The sequence below is a fragment of the Lactuca serriola genome, chromosome 9 (genome assembly GCF_051521515.1).
Source record: "Lactuca serriola cultivar US96UC23 chromosome 9, Lser_US96UC23_V15, whole genome shotgun sequence".
Classification (NCBI taxonomy): Eukaryota; Viridiplantae; Streptophyta; class Magnoliopsida; order Asterales; family Asteraceae; genus Lactuca; species Lactuca serriola.
In genome coordinates, this window is record NC_136416.1 from 39,567,150 (window position 1) to 39,578,739 (window position 11,590).

At 37.0% G+C, this 11,590-nt stretch overlaps 1 protein-coding gene across 1 annotated transcript; it reads left to right on the forward strand.

Annotated features, from left to right (window-relative positions):
- Positions 1-7,509: 7,509 nt before the first annotated feature.
- LOC145073620 (high mobility group B protein 1-like) lies at positions 7,510-9,712 on the forward strand. Its single transcript, XM_079020156.1, has 8 exons — positions 7,510-7,664; positions 8,371-8,434; positions 8,565-8,687; positions 8,796-8,853; positions 8,952-8,996; positions 9,096-9,176; positions 9,263-9,331; positions 9,422-9,712. Exons 2-8 carry the CDS (start codon positions 8,373-8,375, stop codon positions 9,473-9,475), a joined length of 492 nt encoding a protein of 163 aa, XP_078876282.1. The 5' UTR covers positions 7,510-7,664; positions 8,371-8,372; the 3' UTR covers positions 9,476-9,712.
- Positions 9,713-11,590: the final 1,878 nt, after the last annotated feature.

Below are 11,590 nucleotides of genomic sequence, written 5' to 3' on the forward strand. Positions count from 1 at the left end.
GCCAGGTAGGAATTTAACCAATCCATCCCAAACACTAACCACTCCGAACTAGCGAAATGAACCAAATCTCTCCCAAACATGCTACAATTACTGCATCCTCCGAAACCTTCTCCATAAGAGCACATCCCCTAACTACCAACCAATTATCCGAGGTATGCAAATGGCATATAACATAAACACAAGCAAGCCACTCCATAACACAACACTTATACTACATTTGATGCAGAACCATAACAATATAATCATAACATAAGCTGACAGAAAAAACAAAGTTACATACCTCCATTACTCAGTGCTGCTCGAATCCCTGCTGAAACCTACCGGAAAAACTCGGCTCCGAGCCGTAGGCACCCTTGCCCGGCCTCGACAATCGCTGGCGGTACTTGAAGTCCCAAGGGCATGAGCTGGCGCCTGCCCTGTTGAATACAAACTCGGACAGTGGGCCTTCTTGTGGCCCCTCTGACTGCAATGGAAACATATCGGATCAAGTCCCTGGGCGATGGTAATAATGCAATCCCTGCTAAAATGGCCAATCTGGCCGCACTTGAAACATCCGGCATCGCCACCACTTCTACGCCTGCACACACCCATGTGCGTCCTTCCGTACTTCCCGCATCGACTGCGGCTCTGGTAGTTCCTCGTCCTCAAATCCGAACCCTTGGGCCTCTTACCCGAACCTGTGGCTACCTGAGTCTCACCCATTTTCCTCTTCCTTTCCGACTCCCTGCCCGACTCTCACTCCTGCGTTACCCCAACGGCAACGCCTGCCGACTGAACAACAGCTGTCTGATCCTGAAACCTCGCTATCAATCTATCAGTGATCCTCACGACCATGTCGGGCAGATCCTCACGAATGGCTCGCGAAACTTCCTCAACTATCCAATCATGCAATGGTCTCTCTTGGAGACAGAATGCCCCACTCACCCCTGCCCCCTGATGGCAGGAACTAGAAATGGGGTCTCCCTCCCTGATGGATCCCTGAACTCCATAAGATTCGGGACCTAGACGAGCCCCAATCTGTCCTGAAACTAACCCGGCCTTAAAGGCCTCAAGATGACTGTCCATGAGCTCCACAATGGCCTCTCTAACTGAATCGAAAATCACTGGAGTCTGATCAATGATGTTGCGCATAATCTCTGCGGAAATGAAATCCCTCTTCTGATCATCAAGCTGCCCGGCTCTGAAGCCCGAGCCAGACCCCTCCTCGACACCTGAACTGCCAACTGATATCTCGCGCAACGTCACCATACTGAAAATATAACAATTCCTGATCAATTTTACACACTACTGCTGAGGGATCTCTCACATACTCTACTAGTTCCTTGGTTTTGCCTCGGCCCTTCTTGAATCGAGTACGGATTCTCTGCTTTCAGTAGTATGGGCCCCTACTACCTTCCACGTCTATCCGTACTTTCCTCAAGAGTTGCCTCAACTCTACCAAGTCCCCTTTACTCTTCTACTGATCTCTGCTACTCTCATCCTAGGCTTGCCCTAGGGAACCTCTGACTCTACCCAAACAGTCCTCAGCTGCTGAAGGCCTCCTTGTAATGCCAATTAGCCACCACCTGAATACCATCACATGTAATGAGGCTCGGATAATCCTTCGAATAAAAGTCTCGTCCCTACAACGGTTGGACTCAGACGAGAGCTGCGCAGTAGGTCCAAATCCAGCACTCTGAGATTATCCAACCCTGATCACATGTGATGTGACGTATTCACCCAATGGCTAACTCCCATCACTCAGAGTCCCACAAAGCACAAAGCAAGCAACATTCAGATAAAGGAAACATACTCAGGCAAAACAATTCTCATAAAAAGAAACTGCACTAGCATACAATGCTAAGCTCATGCTATCAGGCATAACCTACACAGGCTATCCTACTACTGTCTACTTAATACTAGCATGCAATTCTTATCAAGCTGAAACACATAAAACAGGCACATAAGGCATCATCCTAGATCCTTAGTCCTATTCTAGCATGCTGTTCTACTGAAGCTGAAACTGAAACTGAAACTGAACTGAAACTGAAGCTGATACTGATAATCATAACATAACTTGTATGGGTAAATTGGGAGTACTTACTTGAGCTCGGCTGATTGCATGCACCACACCCTTTTCTCTTTTCAAAGTTCCGTCTTTTTGAATTCTTTTTACCTTTCTAAAACCGTTTTCTTTCTCAAAACTCTCTTTTTACAAAACCGTCTTTTCATTTTTTGAAAATCTTTATACCAATCCCTCAGTTTGAGTCCAGACACGCTCGAGAGCATGTCCAAATCCCTCAAACCAAGGCTCTGATACCAACTTGAAACGACCCAAAAATACGACCCAAAAATTTCTTTAAAAACATTACTAAAAACATATTTATAAAACTGTATCACAAGTCATAACATATTTTCTCGAGTATTGGTTCAAAACATAATATCATTATCAGAGTCAAACATTCCCAGGCTATCTGACTATGGTGTGTGCGCTGCAATCTTCCCAAGCTCCTCTTTTGAAAACTGAGTACCTGAAACCAAAACTGAAAACCGTAAGCACGAAGCTTAGTGAGCTCCCCCAATCTAACACATACCATGCAATAACATATAAAGCACATACTGGGCCTTGCCCACTGCATCGGACCGATGTCCGGACTAACTGGGGCCTTGCCCCCTGCATCGGACCGAAGTCTGAAAACTGACTGGGACCTTGTCCCCTGCATCGGACCGAAGTCCGGACTAACTGGGGCCTTGCCCCCTGTATCGGACAGAAGTCCGGAAACTGACAGGGACCTTGTCCCCTGCATCGGACCGAAGTCCGGACTAACTGGGGCCTTGCCCCCTGCATCGGACCGAAGTTCGCAAACTGACTGGGACCTTGTCCCCTGCATCGGACCGAAGTCCGGACTAACTGGGGCCTTGCCCCCTACATCGGACCGAAGTCCGGAAACTGACTGGGACCTTGTCCCCTGCATCGGACCGAAGTCCGGACTAACTAGGGCCTTGCCCCCTACATTGGACCGAAGTCCGGAAACTGACTGGGACCTTGTCCCCTGCATCGGACCGAAGTCCGGACTAACTGGGGCCTTGCCCCCTACATCGGACCGAAGTTCGGAAACTGACTGAACATAGCATAGCATAACATATCAACTAGCATGAACACATATACTGCATACTACATCGGGCCGTAGCCCGGAACACATAACACATAGCACATAACACATAAATCCTGTCTGAGCCATGAAGGCATCAAACATACTAACTACTGCATCGGACCGAAGTCCGAAAACTACTGCTAACTGAACGGGCCGGCATTGTGGCCTTAGACCCGTCCCTACTGGAAGGAAACTCACCTGAGACTGCTGAACTGATGCTGCTAATCCTTTTGACTGCTACCCAACCTCTGACTCCGAACTGCTGCTCCACTAGCTCTTCGAGCTTCAAAAGCCAATATAACACTTAGTCCAACTGACCTCCAAAGGTCACTAGGTCACTCTAGTCAAGGTCAAAATCCTGGTCAAAGTCAACCTTCCAGGTCAACCCTACTCGCCGAGTCTACCTACCGACTCGCCGAGTTCATATGCTCAGGGTCTTTCTTATTTACGACTCGACTCGCCGAGTCAGTCCATGACTCGCCGAGTCCAACTAGTTCCAAGTCCTGTCCTGTCCAACTCGCTGAGTCACCACCCGACTCACTAATTCGAGCCCCAACTCGAAGGGTTTAGGGTTTCGCGACCTGACTCGCCGAGTTCAAAACAGACTCGCCGAGTCCAAGACAACCTTCAACAGACTCGCCGAGTTGTTCTTCCAACTCGCCGAGTTCATGCATAACTTCATCCGACTCGACGAGCTGTTCATCCCACTCGTCGAGTTCCTCCTCATCTTTAAACTACTCGCCGAGTCCACTCGAAGGACTCGTCGAGTCTATTCAGTCCTCAATCCATGCAGTGGCTCTTCGAGCCAAACAGATCTTCCAACTCATAGATCCATACTTCTAAGGCCTATCCCCTACGTAAAGTGGCAAACTTTACGTGTAGATTAAGAGATCTAGGCTCAAAACACATTCAACTAGGGTTTATGGCAAACATACTTCTTCAACATACCAAGGGCTGATACTTTAGGGGATTCAAGACCAAAACAAACATGGATCTGAGGTAACAACCTCAGATCTGGACCTCCAATTCGAATTGGTTACATATCATACCAACAATGACCAAAACCCACACATAAGAATAGATCTAGGTGCAAAGGGAGTCTAAACAACAGCTTATTACCTCCAATTGGTCTGAAATGACTTCACAATCCCGGATCTACAGTCCCTTCTTGCACCTCCAAGGTCTTTCCTCCTCCTCCAAGCTTTAGTGCACTCTTTAAGGCAAGATCTAGCTCAAAAACGGATATGGCGGCTAGGGTTTGGTGTTCTGGGGTACAGAGGCAGTAAAGGAACCCTAGGAAAAAGAATGAGACGCTTAAATAGGCTCCAAATCCCGGATTTAGGGTTTTTCCTCGATCAGACCCAACTCGTCGAGTCTCCTTGGCCGACTCGCCGAGTCGGTCGCTTACACCTCAACCCGGATCCCGCTCGGACTCGCCGAGTCCCTCCATGGACTCGCCGAGTCTCCCCTTAAACTGGAGGTTTTCTTTCTTTTCTTGGCTTTCCAAACTTTGGGGTGTTACACTAGCAAGGAAGACCACGAGGCGGCTCGTGGCATAACGACAAGACTATGGTTGGCACATAACACTCCTACTGATTATGTTTATGTGTAATATATGTGGCTCATGATTATGTGTGTTATGTAAGGCTCGTTTGATATGTCTAGTATGTGGTATTTGGGGAACTCACTAAACTTTGTGCTTATAGTTTGTGGTTTATGGTTTCAGGTACCCCTGTTTCGAAAGGAAAGGGTCTGACTTGATCACAACACATATACCCGTGTTTTCCGTAATGTTTGATCTTTGGGAATGAACTAAGTTTTTTTTTTTTTAATTATTTTTTTATAGGTTATTACTATTGACTAATTAATAATGAACATTTATTCGTATTGGAGTAAATGATTTTTTTGCTTATTTTTATTGACCACTCAATATCTATTGAGTGGTCAATATAGTTTAACCATTTGTATATTTTATCCTCTCATCTTCTAATCATGTTTTAATGTAACCCTTCTTTATATTTTAGCTTTCAATTTATTTATTTGTTTACTAGTTAATTAACTCTACCAAATATTTAGTGATATTTTAATTAAAAAATATATATATATAGCGATAATATTAATTAGAATAGTTTATATTAAATATGATATGTGTTTAAAAATGACCAATTAAATGGAGGAGATTATATAAAAAATTTTAAACAGATAAGGATAATTAAATTTAAAAAAATATATATTTGAAGAGTTTAACCATTTTAGAGACCATTTATTTAAAGGTTAAAAATATTAGAATAATGATATGACAATAACTTTATTAAACTATAGATCCTCTCAAATATTATGGACCAAAGAAGTGATTTTGTCTTAAAATTACTAGAGAGTAGAGATGCGAATATGGATGGGTAATGCCGTAATGTGGCTTTAAAAATTAAAACTTAAAGTAATCAAGACTTTTTGGTACGGATCAAAATATGTCGGCTTGGTTGACTCATGGTAAAATCATTATTGTCATTTTTGTCAAAATTTATAGAATGTATATATGTTAAATATGATAACCGACATAAAAAAGGAGAAAGATGAACATAATCCACACTAAATGATCTTTTTGATATTTTGTAACTTTGTATATAAAAATGTCAACCCAAATGAAAAAAGAAAAAGAAAAAGAAAAAGAAAGACATGTACAAAAAAATAAGCCAGCAAATCACGAGGAGCAACGTAAGCCGGTAAAACCGTACAAAAACACAAATCTCGCATTTGAAGAGTTAGTGGATCGAAAATCCTAGCTAATAAATGAAAATACTTTTGACACATGTCATTTTCTCATTAAGTTGGACACATGTCATTTTTTGGTATTTTTGAATAAATGTTTTTTCTATTCGTCATTTTTTTCATTTTTTTATCTTTTCTTAATTAACACATTATATTTATACCTTAATTAATAATTACCTTAATTGAAAATAACCAATAAATTACAATATTACAACTCATATAATATTTAACTAGATTATGACACGCGTTAAACGCGGAGAATATAAATTACATACACATCACATTAATAGATGATATTGTTTTAGGTGAAATTTTAATAAAAAATGTTAGTTAGATTCATTTTGAATTTTTGAACCAAACTTATTAAATAAAAATATTTAATATTTATATTAGAGCAATTTGATGTTTTAATATAGTAATTTTTAACATAAATGATTCACGTGATATTTGTTTTATCACAACATGATGCGACTCATTGATTAAAACATATTGTGTAGTAGTTTTATGAATTAACTTTGTTCGGTATACAAACCCTCATGGAGGCTCATATGACACTTTTCATATTGGTCATGTAAAACCAAAAACAATAATAAGTTGTTATATATACCAACAAAGTTAAATTCTGTAAAGAAATTTGATAAACATTACAATTAAAGTGCATTGTCATAGCTATAAACATCAAACTCAGACATTGTAATTTGGTCAATTTCTAAAGTATATTTTCCTTATAAGAACAAAATATGATTTTTCAAGCTACACCTAATCAGATATACATATCATCTGATCAAAGAAATTATTACAAAAAAAGCCTTGTTATGAACAAAAATATAATATTATTTTCATAATTTGCCAAAAGTTAACACTAATAAATAATAATGAACTTTCACAAATCTTGCATTTTGGTCACTGCATCTAACTAACAAATGAATTTCAGTTTAGAGAATTGATTCAAGAAGTACATCCATGACTTCTTGTAGCAGAATTTAGGAGAATGCTAAGACCTATTAAGATATGTGAGAATGGTCTATGAGACTACGATTGGTTTCTGGAGGGCAATACAAATTCAAAATGTTAGCACGTATCTTTCCTCTAGTAGATTGATTAATTTTTTTTATGACATCTCAACAGGAATATAATAATAACATGTAATAAGAACATAGTAAATGCATGAAATTAGAGAAGAAGAAGGAGACAGAGTAAAGAAAAAAGCTGGAAAAAAGAAATGGAGAAGAAGACCATTGAAGAAGAGCATTATAAATCGTACGACTCAATCCAAAATCGTAAGAATAAAAAATTCAATGTAATTCCATATAATTCAAATTTAAAATTTAAATAAGTTTTTGTTTAAACCTTCATGTTTAATTTTTTTGTTTTATCCAACCCGTATAAAATACGGGTTTCACATTTTTGTTTTATCCAACCCGTATAATATACGGGTTTCACGTCTGGTTGAAATCTATAAATAGAAGATCAAAATGCAAACTTGTACAAACATGAGGGTCCAATATGCAAAAACATCATTCTTGTACCACTGATTACTGATTCCTCTACTTTTGTCTGAAACCGGCTACACCCGGTAACCTGTATTCTTTTGGAAGATCTTTATTGAGCCGTTGCGACATATTCGGGAACAAGTCAACCGGCTTGTCCGGTCACTCTTCGTAAAAGTCTTCTTCATTCTCCCGGTTCTCTGCCCCTTCCTCGCACTTCTGTTCTCTTCCACTTCACCGATCACAGATCGTTTCTCACTTCTCGCTCTAGGTATCTCCTTCTTCAGATCTGTTCTTCAATTTTTTATTTTGTGAATTTGAGTTTAATTGTCTTTTGAATTGAACAATTTGTGACTAGTTACTGTATTATTCACTTCGAAGCTGGTGAATTGCTCCGTTTTTTGTTTGATTTTTGCTGTTTTTGTTATTGTTCGTTGTTTCTTTTTGTGATATTTTCATTTAAATGGTTTTCAAATCGAACAATTTGTGCTTAATTATCGTATTAATCGCTTCGAAGTTTGTGAATTTCTCCGCTTTTGGTCCGATATCTGCTGATTTTCCTTGTTCTGTCTTGCTGTTTATGTTTCAGTTTTTTTGAACTTCAGATTTTGAATTTCATATATTCTTTCCTCCAACGAATTGAATTAGGGTTTCTGTAGCTATTTTCTAGAAGCGATTCGATTTGTTTTTTTACGAGAGAGATTGATACCCTTCATGTTATCTTTTAGTGCTTTGACTTATGCTTATTCCTTCTTCAATTTGCTTTGGAATAACATAACGCAAGTGCATAATTTCCATCTCATTATGCTTCAGGTCCATCAGATCAAATGTTATTTTAGAAATTTGACTAACAATGAGACAATTTTTCTTTCAAGTGGACTAATGCAATGTCGATTATCAAATTTATAATCTCAAATCGCTTTCCTAACATACATCTTTCTCAAAATTTTGTTTATAAACTCTTTGATGCTTTATAGATATGAAGGGTGCCAAGGGTAAAGGGGCAGCAAAGAGGGACACCTTGAAGCCTGTTGATGACAAGTTAAGATCACTCTTAATTTCATGCTCAAATTATTGCTCTAAAGCAAAAAGCCAACATGTTTTTCTATGAAGTTAATTTCCCAAATACCTAATTATCTTGATAATTGATGTACTCTTTTCAATCTTTCAGAAAAGTAGGGAAGAGAAAGGCACCTCCTGCTAAGGCTGTTGGCAAAAGCAAAGCCAAGACTGCCAAAGCAGCTAAAGATCCCAACAAGCCAAAGAGACCTCCAAGTGCTTTCTTTGTCTTCCTGTATGTGTATTCATTAAAAAAAAAAAAGAAAAAAAAAACATTTTTTGATTGTTTGAAATGAACTTTACACTTATATTCCTACTGATACTGATCATATAACATTTACAGTGAGGAATTCCGAAAGACATTCAAGAAAGAAAACCCTGATGTGAAAGCTGTTTCAGCTGTAAGTACTACACAATCCTTGTTACATTATCTTGCTGTTTGTTTTTTTACTTTTTACTTTTTTATTTTTCCATTTTATTTATCTTTCTGTTTATACAGGTTGGGAAAGCTGGGGGAGAGAAGTGGAAATCCCTTACTGCAGCTGTAATTTTTTTTTCTTTGTGGAAAATAACTTTTTTATACTATAAAGTTTACTCAAAATAATATAATGGAACTTAGTTATTCTTTATCTAATCTTATCAGGAAAAAGCACCATATGAGGCCAAAGCTGCAAAAAGGAAGATTGATTATGAGAAACTAATGACTGCATACAACAAGAAACAGGTAATATTTTCATTGTAATTAAATAACAAATTAACAACAAACATCATGACTTGTTTATTTACAAAGATTTATGTATAACTCAACAGGATAGCATTGCTGATGATGATGAAGAATCTGAAAAGTCAAAGTCTGAAGTAGATGAGGAAAGTGGACAGGTATTGTTAATGTTTTTAGTAAAATAGACAATTGACTACAATAAAATAAACAAATATTGGTTTTTAATTTTTGCATTGTAATAATTACAGGAAGGTGGTGATGATGATGAAGATGATGAGGATGATGATGAAGATGATGATTGAGATCAATGCTTTTTTTTTCAGCAAAATCTGTCTGAATTCATTTTCAGACCAAACAAATATTTGCTGGAAATTTGCATGTTCATGTTCATAGATTATGGTCATGTCTTATCTATGTGTACTTTGCATTTTACACTTCAGCTCTTGCAGAGTGTTTAGCTTAGATTTTATTAATGATCTTTTATTTTATGTACTTTATCTATGATTTCTCTTTTATTTTGAATTGAGTGTTAAATTTTACGTTGTTGTTAAGTGAGTTTCCTTTCAAACCTTTGTAGGTAAACTAATTATTTGGCTTTATGAAACAAAAAAAATGTTTTTTTTTGAAAGTATGACTGTTTATTAAAACTTCACATGTAAATTGAAAACGAGTCCATGGTGGAAGTGTCTCTAGTGGGGTATTTTGTATTGAAGTCCATGATAAACCGTTATGCATAAAAGAAGTGATTAAAATACAATCTACTAAGGCTGTGTTTGACACGCCACAGCTAGCTGATAAGCTAACTTATTTTTCGAGCTTTTTTATATTGTCGTGTTTGGTAAGCCAAAAAAAGTAGCTTATAAGATAGCTTTTTGAAAAGCTACTTAGACTAGCTATTTAGGAGCTGTTTTAAAATTTTCCAAATACACCCCTTAATTAATTATAGAAACATATATTTTTTATCAGCTAGCTTTTCAGCTATCAGCTAGCTTTTTATTTAATAGCTAGCTTTTCAGCCATCAACTAGCTTTTTATTTAACAGCTAGCTTTTCAGCCATCAGCTAGCTTTTCAGCTAGTCCGCCAAACATAGCCTAAAACGTCAATGAATTTGATTATCAACTAATCCTATTTCAACAACTAATCCTATTTCAACCCTGTTTCCATACTCAGATACTCTACTATTTCCAAAAGTTTTTTAAAATATATAAATACACATAACTGACCCCAACCCACCTACACTAAAATATATAAATACACACACCCCATCAAATAAGAAACTTTCCTTATTACAAGATTTGTTTATATATATAGTTTACATAAGGTATTTTATGAAAACTTGATATAGACGTTTTTAGTTTTGGTATTGGAATAGGAATTCTTTTTTTTTTTTTTTTTTTTTTTTTTTTTTTTTTTTTTTTTTTTTTTTAATAGTATAAACTGTGGGAACTCCGGTTACAAAATTAATTAAAACTTTATAGTAAAAATTTAAAATTATTAATCAATTGTTTTACATAAATTATTTTAAATAAATTATTAATTAAGAAATATTTTTTAATTATGTAAAATTATAATCATTGATTTAAATAAACACGTGAAACTATATCATCTTATAATTTGTATTAATTTTAATTTAATTTTTATTCTAATGTTATTAATTTAATGTAATTAGAGTGAAAAATTTGGAATTTGAAATTTGAAATGGAAAATCAATAGGTTCACAAGTGACGTGCATTAAATAGGAGGTCTAATAGGGTAACATATGGTAAAAAAAGAATAAAATATGCATTAATTACAACCTAATAGGATGACATATGACAAAAAGAGAATAAAACTGTTTTTTTATTAGAATAAGGAGATATGTCTAGGTCTAGCTAAAAATCACATTAAGTTTATTTCTGTTTTGTGCTTCATGCATATTCACAAGAGAATCAAGGAAATAATCCTTTCAAGATTTCTTTGATTCGTTCTTTTACGTTGCTGCATAAAGTTTTTTATCAAGTTTTTGTCAACACTTGTTATCAAAGCATGGTTACGTTGAAGGAGGTGTGATTCGAGGTTGATTACAAATAACCTCGGTTTCTCTTAACCAGGCTTGTGAGAAACTAACCAGAGGTGCGTGATAAATGGATGGGAATACATCAAAGCGGCTGGATTTGATTCGGTTCGTTTTGCAGGTGACGGAAGACAGTAAAGGTGATTGTGACATTGTCTTGTTCTTCAGTGGAAGAGTGCTCTTTAAACAAGCTTGATTAAGGAGGCCGAGGTTGTCAAAAGGAGAATAGGATATCATTGGTTAAAGAAGGAGGTTCGATGATGTATCAAGTTCCAGTTTTGACTCCAAAAAATTATCCGGTGTGGGCAGTCAAAGTCAAGTCGATTATGGATGCACACGACATATGGGAGACTATTGAATTGA

What these genes read in the sequence shown, in the direction of transcription:
- LOC145073620 (XM_079020156.1), top strand. Translation starts at nt 8,373, where the DNA reads ATGAAGGGTGCCAAGGGTAAAGGGGCAGCAAAGAGGGACACCTTGAAG. An exon ending in TTGAAGCCTGTTGATGACAA is followed by an intron (nt 8,435 to 8,564) that starts GTTAAGATCACT and finishes TCAATCTTTCAG; the next exon opens with AAAAGTAGGGAAGAGAAAGG. An exon ending in CTGCATACAACAAGAAACAG is followed by an intron (nt 9,177 to 9,262) that starts GTAATATTTTCA and finishes ATAACTCAACAG; the next exon opens with GATAGCATTGCTGATGATGA.